General features: G+C 30.2%; 3 protein-coding genes and 1 long non-coding RNA gene across 10 annotated transcripts; 1 reads left to right on the forward strand and 3 right to left on the reverse strand.

The window, feature by feature from the left end:
- Window positions 1-6: 6 nt before the first annotated feature.
- Window positions 7-5,761, reverse strand: LOC117229381 (RNA-binding protein 1). 6 transcript variants are annotated; one of them, XM_033485809.2, is made up of 7 exons: window positions 5,611-5,761; window positions 4,560-4,775; window positions 4,328-4,414; window positions 3,744-3,791; window positions 3,559-3,606; window positions 1,014-1,100; window positions 7-736 (listed from the first exon to the last, which is right to left on the reverse strand). In XM_033485809.2, the coding sequence occupies exons 2-7, from the start codon at window positions 4,766-4,768 to the stop codon at window positions 733-735; spliced, it is 483 nt and encodes a 160-aa protein (XP_033341700.2). In that variant the 5' UTR covers window positions 4,769-4,775; window positions 5,611-5,761; the 3' UTR covers window positions 7-732. The 6 variants fall into 6 exon arrangements, 5 of the variants coding, with proteins under 5 accessions (XP_033341700.2, XP_033341702.2, XP_033341704.1 ...); XR_013036844.1 differs by lacking the exon at window positions 7-736 and adding an exon at window positions 2,250-2,428; XM_033485811.2 differs by lacking the exon at window positions 3,559-3,606.
- Window positions 5,762-7,405: 1,644 nt separating this feature from the next.
- MED18 (mediator complex subunit 18) lies at window positions 7,406-8,373 on the reverse strand. Its single transcript, XM_033485819.2, has 2 exons — window positions 8,027-8,373; window positions 7,406-7,952 (listed from the first exon to the last, which is right to left on the reverse strand). Exons 1-2 carry the CDS (start codon window positions 8,227-8,229, stop codon window positions 7,505-7,507), a joined length of 651 nt encoding a protein of 216 aa, XP_033341710.1. The 5' UTR covers window positions 8,230-8,373; the 3' UTR covers window positions 7,406-7,504.
- Window positions 8,374-8,498: 125 nt separating this feature from the next.
- Window positions 8,499-18,271, forward strand: MFS18 (major facilitator superfamily transporter 18). 2 transcript variants are annotated; one of them, XM_033485818.2, is made up of 8 exons: window positions 8,499-9,045; window positions 9,138-9,484; window positions 9,568-9,741; window positions 16,873-17,005; window positions 17,109-17,205; window positions 17,468-17,633; window positions 17,696-17,854; window positions 17,920-18,271. In XM_033485818.2, exons 1-8 carry the CDS (start codon window positions 8,984-8,986, stop codon window positions 18,057-18,059), a joined length of 1,278 nt encoding a protein of 425 aa, XP_033341709.1. In that variant the 5' UTR covers window positions 8,499-8,983; the 3' UTR covers window positions 18,060-18,271. The 2 variants fall into 2 exon arrangements, with proteins under 2 accessions (XP_033341709.1, XP_076384493.1); XM_076528378.1 differs by lacking the exons at window positions 8,499-9,045; window positions 9,138-9,484; window positions 16,873-17,005; ... (2 more) ...; window positions 17,696-17,854; window positions 17,920-18,271 and adding an exon at window positions 13,818-15,727 and having other exon boundaries at window positions 9,601-9,741.
- Window positions 18,272-18,864: 593 nt separating this feature from the next.
- LOC143263390 (uncharacterized) lies at window positions 18,865-19,508 on the reverse strand. Its single transcript, XR_013036851.1, has 2 exons — window positions 19,242-19,508; window positions 18,865-19,150 (listed from the first exon to the last, which is right to left on the reverse strand). It is a non-coding gene; the product is annotated as an uncharacterized LOC143263390 (long non-coding RNA).
- Between the last annotated feature and the right edge of the window lie 54 nt (window positions 19,509-19,562).

Below are 19,562 nucleotides of genomic sequence, written 5' to 3' on the forward strand. Positions count from 1 at the left end.
AAATAATTAATATAATATATTTAGTTTTATTTTTATTTTAGTCTTAGATTTGTAAGAGTACAAAATAATCAATATAACATAAAACGACTGCCTTCGTTTCCGTAACTTTTTCACATCGAAATGTCTCTGGTTCGAATCTGCATCAATCTTCTCCCGTTTAAGTTAGACACTCACCGTTACGTTGATCATCGTTAACTATTCTCAATTGTAACCGAATCTCATTTTACGCACTCGTACACTTTAAAGTAATGAGCACATTTCGTAGGAGATCCAACGCACTCGATCACTTGCGTTACGAAGAAAAAATATTATATGCGTGTATTTGCATCTATATGGTAAAGTTACGCGTACGTTGGACGTAGTTGTGTGTGTATGTGTGCGCGCACGCGCGCGCGTGTGTGTGTTTGAATGAATGTGTGTTTAAACACGCACGAATGTATGTTATCGCTGTTTTAATAATAATCATACATTACGTACATAAGTGACCATCTTTTGCGTGTACAAAGTTAACAAACTAAATGATAAATGTTGCGTACGTGTTTGCTTGCTTTTTCTCTTCACATTTCATGAAATGTCTTACTCATTATCATTGCTTCATCCGAGTTATACACGCATGGTAACGATTATTATTTTTTGTTTTTCTGTTTTTTTATGTACATATAAAATTGGTTTTCTTTTTTGTCTTCCATCCAGCACATTTAGTCGGTCCATTCTCTCGTACACTTTTAGCACCTAACTGCAAGTAAATAAAGAACACACTTAAATAAAATGTCCATTTGATCCTGGTTTTTGTGATGTCGCTAGGTCGTTGCTTTGCACTGCGGATCGAAATTTTATATTTATATATATATATATAAAATACATATATAAATCTACTATATTGTTATTTAAATCTACTTATATCACCAGACCGGCGTTGAACGTTATTCAAAAAGTAAATGAACAGCTGCGTGCGTGTTCCGAGGTAGTTTGACTGACATGTTTTGTTTGTTAATTTGTGGTAATGTTAATACCGTCTGTCACGGGAATCCGAACGAGAACGACGATCTCGGCTGCGGCTACGGGTCAGTGATCTCCTGCGAGGGCTACGGGATCTTGACCTAAAATATTAAAAGCACATTTTATACCACTGTTACAGACATTCAAAAAAATAGTTCATTAATGTACAACTCCCCACTTCGTCTCAAAATTTCAAAACTGAACACTGTGACGTCAATGCCTTTCTCCAATATTGGTTTACTTATTTGGTAGTAAAGTGTAGCAGTAACTCGAATAAAATCATAAATACTTGCGAATACATTTATAAAATGAAACATGAGACGAAACAGAACGTCGCACGTTAAACACATAGGTACAAAAATGATCGCAAGGCAATCATAATAGAATTAGGACAGGCTAATTCCTATTTGCCTAAGGGGTGATAAAACTAGTTAGACACAATAATTAATATAAAATGACATCTCACCAATAATGAGAAACCAATAAACGAAAGTAGGATTAATTTGGTTAAATTAAATCTTTACAATTAACCGCTCAATATATGTATATGTATGTAAATATATATACATATATATGTGTGTATATACTACTATATAGATCATATATATATATGTATATATTTTTTGATAAATACATATTATGCACCAAGCGACAGTTCCCTGGTCCAATGTATAAAATCATTCACAAAATAACTAAAACGACATGAACAAAAAAATGTAAAATGTTTGACAGTAAACTTTCAAAAATCTGCTGAACAAACGTAACATAGTATTATTTTGGATAACGGTTGTCTATTGGGTCCCAGAGAACGTGACGCCGTAGTAAAAAAAAGATAAAAAATCTTTGAAAATCGGTGAAATACCAGACAACTGTGAACATGTAGTGGTTGGTGGTGGTGGTACTTGGTTGGGTGGTGGTGGGATGGTGTGTAGGTGGTGATCATTTTGCTTTGCTCAGTTGAAGAGAAGTGGCGGTCGCGTTGTCGGCTAAGTTTAACGTGATGGTTGACGAGTAGTAGTAGTAGCAGTAGTAGTAGTAGTAGTAGAAGTTGGGACGGACGGACGGACTGACGCGCTGAGATTTTGACAGAAGTATTCGTTCATATCGCGTCGGCTGTTCGATGGATTCACGATGCTCCTAGCCGCTAGAGGTTGAGGTAGCCCGAAGAAGTCTTTTTGTAGGGGAACAGACGGACTGACGGACTGACGGACAGCATCGGACTGTCAACTGACGGACGACTTGGCTCCTACCGGTGACTGGTGGTGACTGATGGTGACTGGTTGGGAAGTTAGTGGGCAGGCAGGCTTTTTTTTTGTTCAGTTTTGATTGCTAGACTTTTTTTCACGGTGGCTGTAGTAGTAGTAGTAGTAGTAGCAGTAGTAGTAGTGGCGGGGAGACGAGCAGAGCTAGGAGCTGACGCTGGTAGAATCTGCAAACGTCAGTTTTAGCAATATAACCATCAACGTTATCATACTCCTTGCCACTATCGGTATATACGAGAATTTTTTCTTAATCCAAATTCACAAATTTGCACATGATTTTCACTTATCAGCGATAGTTCCGTTACGATTAATCCTAGACTGCCCACTCTAATGCGTACAAAAAAAGACTACTTGCAGCTGATCGATTAAACTTATATGATGAATGTACAATTGTCAACTTATCCTTTGTATACTTATCGCAACGCATAGTACAGTACGTCGAAAATGGTACTTTTTATTCTCTAAGCAAAATAAATTTCAGCTTTGTAATGCTAACATACAAAAACATAATTAAGATAACCAAAGGCAGCTTCGATGCGTGTACGATAAATAAAAGTGGCTAATGTATCGAGTGCATTTAAATCACTTTAACATTAAATTCCGTTATAATACAAAGAAGAAACTATTTAATAAAGTATAATATTAAATTTGTACTTCATTCAATTTCTGAAATGTTTCTTAGAGACCTGAAACAACAGAATTCAGTTGAGCTTTTTAAAAAACCACAAATTTCCTTTAATCTACGGAAAATTAAAGTTAGTCTTCAGCGATCAAATAATTTTTACCTCCAGACACTTAAAAAGTAAAATCAATCAGATTCTATTCATATGGTAAGAGCACCATAAACATTAGAAATAAATTACTTTGAAATGATAAAATTAACACCAGACACCGCTATGATTTATTTTTATATGCTACCGGTGCTACTTTATGTGCATCGAACGAGCTTCATAGTTGCCAACTAATCCTTACTCATACGTATATTTTTCAATATTTTCAACTACATCTTCGTCCTCCGTCTACCGCATTTTGTTATAGTCCTGTCCTCTCCAACTTATGCCAATCAGTTAACACTCTTTGACCACCAATCGTGATTATTACGCAATTTTCAATGTTCAAATACATTTTGACAATTATTCTACATGTTTCATATGATACATTGTGATTCTGCGTGCAAAATTGCGATGATCACAATACAAGCGGTACTTGCAAAATACCTACTTGCAACTTGTAGACTGGTTGTTCGTTCTTGGTAAGGCTCTGAAAATTTCATAAAATTATAAAATAATAAAATTACCTTGAATATCGGTTTATCGATGATCTGTGCGGACTTCTTGACAAGGACCTAAAAGAAATTAAGAAACACTGTTGTATGTTTTAGACTGCTCATAATGTTGTCGACCGCCGTGATTCGCTTTGATTTCTTTCTTTTGTTTAGTCGCACCTGAAAAATGGCGGTGAACAACACTAGAAAAGTCTTACCTTGGGTAATGACCTATTGATTTCCTTCGAGAACTGCGAGATCTGGACCTATAAAGTTGTCAAAAAGATATACGGTATGTGAATCCTGTTGTTCGCTAAGCATATTCACAAAGGAGGTTACAATAGAAAAAAAAAGAGCTCAAAGTAATTCTACCTCTACCATAACTAAAATTTTTCTCTAGCATCTCCCGTTAAGATGTCTCATGCAGTGTATTCGATTGCTTGTCAGCTAACATCGTGAATTATCAAACTTATCATAAAAATGTTTTACAGTGCGCAATATATGAACACAAGTATCCCTTTCCAAACTTGTATTCACATACGAGTAATAGCCAGAAGAGCAGTACGATTAAACAAATGCAATATATAATATATTCTATCTGCATTCCTATATAAAATAATTAAAAACAATATTGAATAATATTTGCTGTGCATAAAAGAAATTCACCGAAACCCGTGCATCATTTTTGGACATTCTTATCCATTAACTGCACTGTAATACCTACTTGGCAAGACACTTAGTCATCTGCAGCAGCTCAAATGTTGCTGTAAAATGCAGATATTTAAGTTTTGAGATCTCTTACCTGGAGTATCTTGGACCTGGTCTCCGTGCAGCCCGTCGACTTCTTCCAGAGGACATCTCTACTCTTACTCTGGTTCCACAACAGCGTCTGTAAATAATCATTTATTTTTTAAATATTCAATTTTACAGCCTATAATTATGACTTAATTGTTAAAATTATCCAGTAACACATGATACGTAAGTACTGATTGTTTATTATGGGTTGCATCTAAATATAGTCTCAGAATACTTACGTTCCATCTAGACCTCTAACTGCATCTTCAGCATCTCGTGGATCTTCAAATTCCACAAAAGCAAATCCAGGTGGATTTCTGGCAACCCACACATTTCTCAGTGGACCATATTTACTGAATGCACTTTCAATTTCGTGTTTACTAGCACTGCTTCCCAAATTACCAACATATACTTTGCATGAAAGGTCCCATTCACGGTAACGTGACATTTTGCGTCTGAAAATAACATTCATTTCATTGATATCAAAAACATTAATATAACATAGCACAAATATACATATTGTGTAAACTGTATACTATGTGTTCAAAATTCTTGTATATCAATTTAACATTATTATATATCACTATATTTGAAAAAATATTACGTATTACATATTTTTGAAAAAATATTCTATAGTTTTATAAGTCTACCATATTTCATTCATATTGAAACTTTTCACAAGTAATCACTTCGAGACTTACCAATTCACATATGAAAAAATGGGACTATAATTATTTTTACTAATGTTATTACACAATACTCGATAAATTCACGATTCTACTGTCAGTTTACCTATATTTAAAAAATATCGACCGGTGACAAATATATTTGTTATTCAATATTAATAAATAAATATTATAAATTTATAGTTTATGCGTAGAATTTTTACAATGAAAACTGGTATATACAACAGATTTTATTAGATGCACAAAATATAGGCACGAAAGTTAGGCTATTATACTGAAAAGGGAAAGTCGGAATACCGCCATGTTGTGCTCTCAGTGTACTGCAGTGATAGAAATTAATCAAACTCATCCCTTCAATTTATTGAAAGAAAACTACATCATTCTATTCAAAAAGCTTTGGCAGTAATTAATAGTGGTTGTTTAAGCATTTTTGTTACTGTATGTACAAAAAATATCAAACAAGAAATGTTTGCATTGAAATTAACAGAAACCGACGCCATAAAAATTTTATATCATTTCCCATGTTCATTTACTCTGTTATTGCAAATAATTATGAACAAACAAGTTTTAGTTTATTATAAATAGAATTCCATGTTTTACTTACGTTTTGGATAGATAAATTTATTAAAAAGACTTCGTAACACACACAACCGTTCCTCCGAACTGCACAAGTAGAAATGCTCACAAAATGGTGGCGTGTATAGTGTTATTCTTCTTCCGTGGCCTCCTTTCTAAGATGGCATTGGTGTTGCTGTATGTATATTGTCCCCTACTTTCTAGTCAAGTCAATGTTTAATCTTTCTGCATAATGTATACATATTATAGTACTTTTATTTAGATATTAAATTTTTAATTTTTCATCTATTTTTATATCTTAAATATTTCTGAATTTGAAAAAGATCTCAACTATCTATGTACAAATACACGTCTTATTATCTTGAATTTAAAATATTGTACAATAGAAGTACCGTTAAATGAAACTAACTTATGATGAAACATCGATTTTATTTTAGTAATGAAATATTCAATTGTTCAATTAACAGAAAAAAGTAATTTTAAATAAAGATGTGACAAAAAATCAATAAATACTCTAATTTGACTCACTGTACAGACAATGGAGCAAATAGTACATATGTATATACATGTGCATGTGTAAGTACGTACGTATATGTACGTATATATATTCAATATGTATAAAATAGGGGAGAGCCGCCTACATATATTTTACCACTTCAGATGTTTTACATGATATTTCTTATTTGGCACTTAATTTGCATGCAAGATAATATTAGACATTGTAACTTCACATTTAAGACACCTACTAATATTAGATATTTAACCTCCCATTAAAAATAAATGAATTATATCATGAAATATATCTGATTATATCATGCCTATCCAAAATTATTGCTTCCCAAAAGAGACTAAATTGGTGAAAAAGTAATATATAATATGTAAATGTGGCCAATTTACGTTTTAACGATATACAAGCGAAAGGTGAGTATTCAATTTGGAATACTGATAATATTTGATAAAATTATTAAATTTTAGGGATAAAAACAGAAAAAATGGATATACATATATTAATAATTATTAAATTAATTGTTCATATTCATTTTACAAATTGTAGAATTATAATAGATTTTGCGACTTGTTTGCCTCACACAACCTGTAATTGTATAAGCTGTGTATACAGGATGTCTCATTTTGATCACTATGTGCGATTATCTCTAGAACTATTTGTTATTTGAAAAAATGTTTCATACGAAACGTTTTCTATTTCAATGGGGATATAATCTAGTGTCCCTATTTTATTTCTAAGCGTACGTTTTTTTTTTTAATGGAATCATAATTTTTTATGCACAATTCGTTGCCCCTCAGAGATCTAAATAAAAATATACTAACCTATTTATGTAAAAAAAAACTATTACTTTGGAAAATATTATAATTTTAATATTGCGAATTCCTATTATTGGTAAGTGGGTAATATATATACTTGTAAGTGGGTAATTATGCAAAAAAGAGGGCTTCAACTCCGATTTTTCTGCACTTTGGATATGTTATAGAGGGAAAGGTCCTGAATAATATGCACTTTATCTGGAGTTGCAGGTGACCATAGTTCAAAAGCTATTTTACAAAAATTAGAATAGGACAAAGTGCATATTATTCAGGACCTTTCCCCCTACAACATATCCAAAATTCAACAAAAACAGAGTTAAGGCTCTCATAAATAAGTACCCATTTACGTACTTAATATATATATGCGCGCGTGCGTGCGTGTGTGTGTGCAATGAAACCTGGTGGTGAAACAATTGATTTATAAATGTGAAATATTTCACAATAAACTCAATATAATTCAGAAATGCAGAATAAAATTCTGACAAAAATAACATGTGTAATTTACTTATTTTGTGAAAAGCTTTATTTAAAGTTTTATGATGAGGTTTACAAATATAAATACAATTTAAAATGTAATTTTGTTCTATAAAACTATATTATTAATGGACGAGTCTTTTATAGTCAATTTTCTCAAGTTGAACTAAAGGTTTCAACTGTTCTGCAAAAATTCTCATGTCTTCTGCTATTGCATCTTGACCACTTGGTGCTAAAACACTTAGTTCTACTAAATAACTTTGAGATATAGCTTCCACACTTTCAGGCATCTTTCCTTGTTGAGCCATTTTAAATATTTTGGAAACCGTTACTTTCATTCTACCTTTACGAAACATATAACCACGGGCAATGTATTCAAAATCTAATCTACATCCAAGTTCTGTCAAAAAGTCAACAACTGTGTTACTTGTTGCTATATCTAAGCTGCTTCTAACAATTGTTGGTCGCGATTTATCACCCAATTCTGGTTGACCAATATAACGTAATTGCCATGGCATATCTTGATAATCTAAGGCTCTTCTTACACGTAGAAGTAATGGTTGTTCCGATCCTCTAAAACAAACAAGGATAAGTTCTTACTTAATTCTTATAAAATCTTAAATATATTCATTATGTGCTGTATTTACCTAATACTGAAACACATTTCGTGATCGTTGAAAGTTTCCGGTGCAGTATCAACATTGTCACATAAACCACGTAACCTATGAAGCAGAACTTCAACGGCACTATCTAATACTGACCCTTGTAATAGATATTCTTGATTAGGAATTATATTTGATTTAATTGCAGCTGATAAACTGTCCATTGCTGTACTTATTGGAGCATTCATTTTTATAAATATAAGTTTAATTCATAAATATAAATTCTTTTCTGCACGATGTATGTATTTGACAGGTATGTATTCGCTTTTAAGTTAATGTTTGGTTTCGCCATTCAACGATTTTTCTGTAGAATCTCTTATGTATGCAAACCGAGAGGCGGCGCTGCTGTATGTATTGCTGTATGACTATATAAACTTTCATTTCTCAATCTCTCCTTTGACGAAGTATGTACATAATAATTGAATCTATGATCTAACTTCAAGTTGTTGACTGTACACGTATTATGTATGTATCTATGAATAGTCTGTGAACTCTGAACTCTGATATTTTCAAAGCGTGCAATACTCTTACACTTGTGCACACAAGAAATAGAAATTAACAGTAGAATGAGAATAAAACAATTAGAACAATTGAAAAATGGTAGTTAAACAAAAGGTCTATTTGGGAGAAACTGTTGTGAATTGTTGTTTCTAATGTCACGATGTTAAAAGGTTTTTTTAAAAAATCATTAATGAACATACATTTGCGAATGATGTATTGTAAATACTTTGTTGAAGCCATTAATGAAACGTGTTAATTGTAAATTTGTACTAATTCAATTATTCTACTAATTCTCAAAATTAAAATAGAATTTGATGTAATTTTTTATCAATAAATATAAGACACAACATTAAAAGCATATACATATAAACACATAACTTATGAATCTTAAATATATGGAAGAAATCATAAGTTTTTACATAAAAAGGAACTTTGTAAGCAATGCAAATGCAAATACCTTTAGGTACAATCCAAAATGAAAAAAGTAATTCATCTTGGTCAAGGTAATGAAGTTATGTGCACAATTCTTCATCAATTCTTTACATTAATATATAAAACTGATTGCAATATATAGAATTCTCAAAATGTGTTCTAGGAAAGAAAAACGTAAATGGTTCTTATCATTATTATGTGGCACTTGTCTTATATATGCTACAAGAACATCTGTACCTTTGTTGATACCTATAATAAGCAAAAAGAAACAGTGGTCCAAACCTGATTCTGGAGTAATATTATCTAGCTTTTTCTGGGGTTATACATTAACGCAAGTTGCTAGCGGTTATATTAGCGATAGAATTGGAGGACAAAAAGTATTATTGATCTCTGCTATTGGATGGTCAACAACTACTTATTTTATGCCAGAAATTATTGAATTTGTTTCAAAAAGTGATACGTCTGTATTATTAGTAGCCACAGTAAGAACAATAAATGGGGCATTCCAAGGTAATTTTTTAATACCAATTATGGAAGTAAATCAATAACAAATAATATTTATTTTCTATGTATATCAAAATTATATATTTCAGGAATGCATTTTCCTAGTATGATTAGTTTAATAAGTCAACGATTACATGAAACAGAAAGAGCATCATTCTTTAGTTTATTAACATCAGGATCTGCCCTTGGTACATTACTCACAGGATCTCTGGGTTCTTACCTATTGGAAAATTATAATTGGATGACAGTATTTCAAACTTTAGGTAAATAAATATAATAAATGCTTTATTTGTAGATGTGCAGAAATTTTGTTAATAGTCACAACAATTTTGTTAATATATCACAAAGTTAGAAAAATTCCTTATAAATAAAACTGGATTTTTCTTTCTATTCTGTTTAAAGTGAAAGTAAGGAAATACCTATACAGAAATTTTTATATTAATAATAACATCAAATTAACAAAATTTCATGCATTGCATTACTCTATATATTACTTTATATGAGTTACTTTTCAAGAAGTTGTTATTAAGTTACAAATACATAATCATTTTAAAAACAGAAACTTTATAAAATTATTGAATTGTCTGAGTAAACACGAGCTGTAGTATATACTTCTATGAAGTAAAATCATACTATTATTTCACACATTCATTTTGGGTCAGGTAATGTAGCATGCTTGTGCCTCATTGAAGAGTATAACTATACTTTTCAGTCATGCATCTAAAGAAGCAAAGTAATACACTATGTACAAGTGCACTTGTAACAAAAACTTCATTTATGTTATCATAGATGCATGAAAGTCATATGTCTTGCATGATTCTGATAATAAATAAGAAATGATAAACACAAACATAACTTCTGAAATCTACTTATTAATCATCCATAAGAAATATACTTGTTTAATATTATAAGAATGTTTGTTTTATATATCCCCAAAATTTTCTCTATAAAAATAATTCCGAGCATTATACATATATAAAATTGCAGTATTTCCTTGTTTAATATTTGAATTACTGAACATTAGTCTTACATTCTATATGAATAAAGATGTAATTAAAACCATTTGGACTTATTTCCATTAGCATACATCACTGACTTCTTAGTGGAAGTATCATAATAATATATTGAAAAATAAGGATATGCTTATATTGTGTTACAAATTAACACATGAATGTATCGTTCAGCTCTGCTTTCAACTTTTGAGTGATACTATGGTTTTTCTACTGGTGGATTGGATTTGATCTCATTTACCTTTAATAATTCCCTTTACCTTTATATCGGATTGTTTAATCAGAAAATTTAATTGAGCATGAAAAAAAGGTGCTCCAATTTTATCAACATAATCAACAATTTTTCAGCACTGTGAATACCTTTAGCAAACTCGCTCATTATGCTTTTAATTTTATAACGTGATATCTTTCTGAAAAATGTGTACTGATATACTTTTCTTTATATTTATATAATTATTGCTCTGATTTACAAATAGATTTCTTATAATCATTATCACTCGTATGATGTGATGAGGGAGCTGATAATACCTAAGAAATGTATTTTATGTAGTATATTGATTTACAAGACCGAAAAATTAATCATGTTCAAAGTGGCCTATTTCTAAATTACCCGAAATTGTTCATATTACTTAAAATTGTTTTATTTCTTTCAATTAAGTGATGAATGACAGAGTTTGATGTACTTAGTGTACAGGGTGTCCTATTTGAAGTAATGCATTCAATTATCTCCTAAACTATGTATAATCCGTTTAAAAAAATATGTCAGATGAAATTTACCTTGTTTCAAAGGGGACATCCTATAATGGTCACAAATTTTTGCTGGGTGAATGTGCTTTTGAGATTTCAAGGTGACCTTGATTTTTTAAATGAAACTATATATTTCTTTTGGTGTAAACGGATTATGCATTTCAAGATCAATTCATTGATTTGTAACACTTTGGTCTTTAAAGATCGTTCAAGAATATTTAATGCTGTTTAAATCTTCGTTAAACGTCCCTAAAGTTTCATCTTCCTTCAGTATTTTGTCGTTTCGTATGTAAACATACATACATAAAACGACTTTCAAAAAAACAAAAATATTTAGGTCAATGAATTGACTTTGAAATGCATTATCTACTTACATAAACAGAAATATACAGTTCCATTAAGAAAAACCAAGGTAATTTTGAAATCTTCGAAGCTCGTCCACCCAGTAAAAATTTGCGATCATAACGGGATGTCCCCCCTCGAAACAGGATAAGGTTCATTTAAAACGAACTATAGTTTAGACTTTGGACGATAATTGAGTGCATCACTTCAAATGGGATTCTCTGTGTACTTAAATTATGCCAAAGCACACTTTTCTATCATTTATATTTTTTTGCTTAATTAAATGTCTTCTATTTTTTAATTATGAGTTCAGCGGGGTACACTGTCCGTTTTGATCACATTTTAAAGAGTAGGGTTTTACTTTTTAAAAAGGAAAGAATGGTTAACTACCTGTTACTGAGAAAGTTATCAAAAAAAAATATTTTTAACTTTCTATTTTTTTGCTTTTGTATCAACTTTCATATTGTTACATGAAAAAATAGGAAGTTTTAAAACACGATAAAGAAATGTAGAATTGGTACATGCTAGTAGAGGACTGTGAATTGTAGGCACGATACAGTTTGGATAACTGTCGAATGCAAGGTCACGTACGTGTCAAAACATACGCAGAACAAGTAAAATGACAAAAAGATATCTTTCTTCTTATAGTACAGGTAGCCCTCCTACAACACGGCATCCTGTAACACGGTTTCGCTCTAACACGATAGGATACATTGCAGGAACCCTCGTATAGCACTGCACCTATAATACTATTTCGCTCTAACACGATAAGAAACTTGCGAAAATCTTCGTATGACACTGTACTTCTACAGCACTGGATAGCATGATTTTTGTTTAACATATTTAAAAACTAAATTAGCTTAAAATAATGACGGGTAGGAATAATGAACTATAGTATCTATATAATATACAATATAATTATTATTATAATTAAGGGTATATAAATATATATACCCTTCTGCTGAAAGAAGCCGAAAATTTAAAAGGGAGCTGCAAAATTATCTATCTTCATACCTTGAAATCTACAATGACCTTGTAGGAACTAGCAAATAAACCAAAATTACAGATTTTTTAAAGAGGATAGAAGGTGCAAAAAATTTGAATGAGAGAGAAGAAGAAAGGTTCAGAAAGTGGAGGTGATATCGTTCAACCGAAAAAACGTTCTCGTTTGATTGTACTGGGTAATGACGAGGAAGAAATTTATTAAATTAAGATTATATTAAATGAAAATAATATTTTTTGTTTTCTTTTTTCGTTTTGTGTTATACATATATTTATATTTTTAATAAAAGTTAAGTTGCTTATATGGAATTTAAAAAAAATGTTTGTTTTTAATCAGTTTTCGGAACGTAATCCCCCTATTTGTACTGGCCCTGGGTCTCATAATACGGTTTTACACAACACGGCATTTTTTAGGAACATATTTACCGTATTATAGGAGGGTTGTCTGTACTCTTTAGGAAACTACGGTCCGGGAGTTGGAGCTAGTACATAATTAGGTTCCACGAAGGACCTAAATATGTGTAATGTACTATAAAATAAAATGATATACTATAAAACAAAACAATAAGAGATAAATGTATGATTTAAATCAAACAATATCTTTTACCGCGTTTTTGAAGTGACTGCCCATTGTACTTCACCGCATGTAAAAAAGTCAGTCTCCATAAGGTCGCAAATAAGAAATATAAGAAATAAACGTGAACGTAAAATTTTACATTAAAATTTTACATTATAAATTTCATTAATCAAGACTAAAATAATTTTTTAAAAATGAATATATTGATATATTAGAAACTAGTTTAAATTGTTCTATGATTTTTCGAAATAATGCAGAAAGATGTATTTATATATAATTTATACTTAAAGTATTGAAGATTATATATATTTTAATAAAACATTACAGTTGGTATATCATCAATTTTGTCTTCTTATGGGTAGAATCTCCAGAAAGCAGTACTTGATCATTGTGTCACATGTAACTTACACACTTAATTATAAAAACTTTGTTACATTTATGGATCTGTGGGTAGCAACCTAATCGCTTGCTTTATCAACTGAATGTAAAAGAGCAAGCTTTTAAAAAATCGCATTGGCTACAAAAGTTTGAAGAATGTTACTAATTAAACTTGAAAGCCTTTGATTAATGTTGCTCCGCGTTTTTGCAAAATAGTAATATTTTGGTCAATTTTATAACAAACCGAAAATTCTGTATGTTCAAATTCAATTTTCATTCTTAGCACTCCTGTTCTTGAAGCACCAGTGTAAAAGGACCTACTGCAAATGAGATACTTGTTATAAGAAAACTTCGAACACAAGACTATTGTAACTAATTCGGTACGTGCAACAACCTCTTACCAAGATGGCAAGTAACAAGAGGATATCTAAAACCTTACTGACAATGGATCAGAGACTAGAAGTTCTTCGACATTTGGAAAGTGGTGTATCCATCTCAAAGTTGGCTGCCAAGTACAATATTCATCCTGCTACAGTTCATCGTATCCGTCGCTCTGCAGTAATATTGAATCAATTCACAGAACAAGGTGTTGTGAGGACACGCTGTCGCAAGATACAGAAACTAAAAACTGAAGAAGTGGATAACCGTTTACATGTATGGTGTCTAGAACAGATAGCTCTTGGTAAAACACTTACAGATAAGCTGATGATAGAAAAAGCAGTAGATATTTATACAGAATATGGAGGACCATCATCTTTTAAAGCCAGCAGAGGCTGGCTGTGGTTATTTAAAAATCGTCATAATATTAAAGCAGAGGCAGATGGGAATGGAGAGACTATGAAACAGTTTATACAGAATTTCACACAATGCGTAGCGGAAACTGGCGTTGACAAAGAAAACATTTACAATTTTTGTCAGACTAGTCTCTTATGGCGAGCTCTTCCAGCATCATTTTTAGTACATAGTGGAATAAAAGATGTCAACAACCAAAGACAGAGAAAGGAACGAGTAACTATAGGTCTTTGTACTAATGCCACAGGGAAACACAAACTTGTACCTTTATTCATCCATAAATTTGCAAATCCAAGAGTATTAAAGTATTGGAAGTACCAGCTACCTGTGGTTTTCAAATCGCAACGACAAGGTTTTTTGGATGCAGGTCTATTTTTTGATTGGTATCAAAACCATTTTAAACCAGAAGTGTTGAAATATCAAATACAAAATGGTCTCTCCAAGAAAGTTGTTCTCATTTTGAATGATTCTCAGGGAGATAAGGCAAAGTTATTTGAAAGATTTCAATCTGATGAACAATTTAAAATTGTGTTTTTTCCTTTCAATACTTCCCAAAATGTTCAGCCAATGAATCAAGTAATTGATGTAGTGAAGAAGTTATATCACAGTAGAATGTTATGCAAAATTCAGAGTTTGCCAGGTGGAGTAAAAGAATTCTATTCTAATTTTCACATGAAAGAATGTATTGATTTTTTGCACGAGGCATGGACAGAAGTAAGTGTTGTGTGCATCCAAATCGCGTGGAAGAACTGCATTAAACAAAACCTTACAAAATCGTCATTAATAGAAGATCTTGAAACTCAATTGGAATCAAAAGATGAAGAAGATGGTGATAACCTACAAAATAGTGTGGAAGATGAAAATTTTTCAAGAAGCAAAGTAAAAATAAATTCTCTTAATATCAAAAGTGGAGTGGAATCTTCATCAGGTATATCACCTGATGAAAGCAAAGTTATAGAAGCATTTAACAACATAATGGCCTGGTCTAGACAAGAATCAAATTTTGTTAGACTACATGTAAAGCGTTTAAAAAAATATTATGAAGAAAAGTGATTTGATGATATTATTAATAATAATGGTACCAACTGATACATGTGATTGAAAAAAATAACATTAAAGTATGAAGTAAAACAGAAGTATTACATTATATGTGTACTGAGGATTATATCCATTTATGACAAAAATGAATAGGTGCAATACAAAACTGTGAAGATATTTGGAAAATTTAAATAGACTGTTTAATTTCCGTTTCCAGCAATTAACATAGAAAATTTTTATTTTAAATATAGTTCCACAGTCTAACTATGTTATATTTACATATATATGTATATGCGTAAAATACGTCATTCATAAATTAAATATTTGTAGTAAATTAAATTGTAAATATTTTATACAAAATTATACCATTAATTTCTATTTTATACTTTCCTTGTCCTTATAAAAGTTAGTTGTCTTTTCAACTAAATTTACAAATAAGTCACTAATTTATAAAAAACTAGATTTAATAACATCCAAAATCTTTCATTAGGTTGGATAAATATCTTATATTTTATTAATGAATTCTTGAAGTCACCAAATTTGACTTCAAAGCACTGACTGTTAATTACACTATAAAATTACTGAATCCAAATGATAAATTTTGATGAATTAAGTGTCCTTTTATGATGTATAGAGTATATTTAAATCAGTCAAGGCTTTCTAAAAGCATATAAACTTTAGATAAACGATGAAACAAATTGGAACTTTAAAGTACAATTATCATTTAAGATATTATATTTATACATGGTTACACTTTATGCTGTACATTACATATTAAAAATGTTATAAAGGAGGTGATTTAGCCTGAACTTTCTATAAATGTGGTGGTGACAGTTATTATTAACAGTTTTTATTTATTACACCTCAATATTTTTTTTGATTATGTAAATGTAGTATAAACTTCATCAATTACGTGTTCGGTTCGGTCGAGGGAATTCCCCTTTTAATAAATTCAGTGAGCATGTAACGATGTCGACAGTCGGCAATATACATATATGAAGTGTGAAATCAAATTCATTTTTAAAATGTCGTTTGATAGAAACATGAAAATAGGGAGTGACATACTTTTAAAAAAGTTACTTTCATTATATTTTATGAAATACTGAAAGATCCCTGTTTAATTGAATACGAGTAAACGTTAAATCATTAAAAAAATTAATTAAACAAATCATTTAAGAATACATTTTCTTTCTCAAAATATTATCTGATTGTTTTTACAAATAATTTTACGTCAAATTCTTTGTACATATATTTATACGTTATTTTAATTTTACTGTAACTCTTCATTCGCATGTACTTTTTTGCATAACCGTGTACGTTTGTATTATCTACTATATAAATGTGCAATGAGTGTCCAAAAATGAACAACGTTAAATTTTCTTGATTAATTTATATTTGTAGAAAGTTTTATGCGACGTGAAATTATCTTATATTATATGTATATAATAATGCATGTAACTTATAAATACGGCAGATTACATATTTTTAGTCAAGATTTACTGATGTAGGTGGTTTGAGCCTGACATGGACCTTGTTGTTAAGTTATCATACTTTACCATTTAAAGAAAGATCAGCTTCAACTAAGATAACTACTAACGACCCTTTACAATGGTTGAAGCTTTTACGAAAACCGCCATTCTGGTAATTTATTAATAAGTTATGAAAATAAGATTTCTTTTTACATAAATGATAATGTAAAATGTTAAAGAAAATACATAAATTCATTCAAGATTGCAAATTTTAGGTCGTGTGTGATAGGACATGCTTGCCAAAATAATTGTTTTTTTGTATTATTATCATGGATGCCAACATATTTTCATGATACATTTCCTGAAGTGAAGGTAATAAATTACGATAACGAAAACACCTTATTACCGTAGCCGTTCATTTTTGTAATAGCAATTACAACAATAGTTGTAATACAATTACAAGTTTGAATTGAAGTAACACATATGGAGTGGATAGTTGATTATTATTACAAGTGTATTTAAGAATGAGCATGAATGAGTAAATCTTTTAATTATATTAGTGTTACTATCTCTACTTTAGATAATAATATTTTTTATTTGAATTTTTATAACTAATTTAATTGAATTTCTTCAGAGTTGGGTTGTAAATATGGTACCATGGTTATCAATGTTACCTTGTACATTTTTGGGTAAAGCCCTTTCTGAAAAAATACTCAAGGCAGGGTATTCTGTAACTATAACACGTAAAATAATCGAAACAATATGTTTTGTTACTGAAATAATTAGCCTACTATTCTTAGGTACGTGTATAATTATATTTTATAAAAAATGATCAGGAAAGATAAACTCAATACTTTTTCAGCAAAAGCGGAAACTTTTCAAAGTGCAATAATTTGTCTTGCATTTATAATTGGTGGATCAGGCTTTCATAACAATGCAATTGCTGTAAATCCTTCAGATCTTGCACCAAAACATTCTGGCAGTGTATTTGGATTAATGAATACTGTCGGTGCTATTCCTGGTATGGTAGAAACAATCATATGTTTTTTTATTTTTATAAAGAAAGTAATAACAATGTTCTTGCAGGATTCCTGGGAGTATATTTTGCAGGACATATTTTACATGTAACACACAGCTGGCCTGTTGTATTCATATTTATTGCTATAATTGATACACTAGGATGTGTAATATATTTATTATTCGGATCTGGTCAAGCAATTATATAAAGTATTATCTAATGTTTCTCTGTTTCTTAGAAAATTTAGAAACTATAATTACTTTTATAGGTTATAAACGTTTCAATATTAAAGAAAAAGTATTAAAAAATATTACATTATTTTACACTTTATAATATCATATGAAGACGAGAAATTTTTAAAATAGTTATGGATCTGTAATATTTTTATATTTTTAGTATCAATACACAACTATTACCTTATTCTAATATTTCTTCATACACATAATTGTTCATTTCGTTATTTTTAATAATAAAAGCTATAAGATTGTGATTTATAAAGAATTCAGAATTTTTAAAAAATATGAAGCTACAATAAATTTATGTAAATCTACCATGGAACGTAAATTTACGATCTTTAATTTAATGCCTATGTAATTTCCAGTTACGTTTAAAGCCGGCTTTTTATAAATTATGCTGATATTTTTTTAAAGCGTCTTTCAAATACAATAAATCAAATATATATTAAACAGCTACTTGAAATACATAATAATAAAATTATTTTACCGACGAAATGTATATAATATATGTATATTTACAATCTTAAGTCTAATGTCTATGTAATTGAAGACCTTGATACAAAAATTGAATAAATCCAATTTTAATAAGATGGAATTTATTAAAATTTCGTATTATATATACAATGCCAATTGTTCAACGCAAGAATTAGGTTAAAAGAACAAAAGATTTGATGAAGAAATATACATATATGTACCTGTCGCGATTCAGTAATACCACAGACGAATAATTAAAAAGGAAGAATTCGATAAGAAATCGGATAATGTAAAAGAAATGAATAAAGCTTAGGATACAGATTTATTTCTGTAATTATGTTTTTATATAAATTCATCATTCATATAAACAGTGCAAATCTTTAATTATGTAATGCCCACCATTTTGAAAAAACGCGTAAGTCCAAATTTTCAAAATATCTGTAATTTCTCAAACAAGTAGATAGTATGTATTTAATTAAGATTTATTCGATTTTCCAGAATTTGTAAAATCTGGACTTTGCATCTTTCAATTCTTCTTTATACGACAATGAAAAACAATCGATGACTACGAATCACGTTATGTTATTTCCTGAAAGCGAATTTCAAATTGAATACAACAAATAATAAAGAGCTCCTTCAATTAATAGTAAAATTAATTTAGCAATGAAATGTAAATTTACGATCACAAGTCCGATGTCTATGTAATTCTCTGTTATATGATACTGAAAAACAATTGGTGATAAAAATTATTTAATCACAGTTCTTTACGAATGTACGTTATGTTATTTCCAAAAGGCGAGTTTCAAATACAATAATTCGAATGATAAAGAGTATTTTCAATTAATGACAGATAAAAGGATAACCAATAGAGATTTGCACGTGCAAATGTCGCTTACATGAGATAGTGGTTTGATAGTAGGTTGGAGCAAATACCCGATGCCTTTTTTAACGCGAGCATGTGAACGGATCTCGAGACTCGAATTTTCGATTCGGAACATCTA

The sequence above is a fragment of the Megalopta genalis genome, chromosome 1, assembly GCF_051020955.1.
Source record: "Megalopta genalis isolate 19385.01 chromosome 1, iyMegGena1_principal, whole genome shotgun sequence".
Classification (NCBI taxonomy): domain Eukaryota; kingdom Metazoa; phylum Arthropoda; class Insecta; order Hymenoptera; family Halictidae; genus Megalopta; species Megalopta genalis.

What these genes read in the sequence shown, in the direction of transcription:
- MED18 (XM_033485819.2), bottom strand. Translation starts at nt 8,229, where the DNA reads ATGAATGCTCCAATAAGTACAGCAATGGACAGTTTATCAGCTGCAATT. An exon ending in GAAATGTGTTTCAGTATTAG is followed by an intron (nt 7,953 to 8,026) that starts GTAAATACAGCA and finishes TGTTTGTTTTAG; the next exon opens with AGGATCGGAACAACCATTAC.
- LOC117229381 (XM_033485814.2), bottom strand. Translation starts at nt 4,768, where the DNA reads ATGTCACGTTACCGTGAATGGGACCTTTCATGCAAAGTATATGTTGGT. An exon ending in GTTAGAGGTCTAGATGGAAC is followed by an intron (nt 4,415 to 4,559) that starts GTAAGTATTCTG and finishes GATTATTTACAG; the next exon opens with ACGCTGTTGTGGAACCAGAG. An exon ending in CCAGGTCCAAGATACTCCAG is followed by an intron (nt 3,792 to 4,327) that starts GTAAGAGATCTC and finishes ACAACTTTATAG; the next exon opens with GTCCAGATCTCGCAGTTCTC.
- MFS18 (XM_076528378.1), top strand. Translation starts at nt 13,940, where the DNA reads ATGGCAAGTAACAAGAGGATATCTAAAACCTTACTGACAATGGATCAG.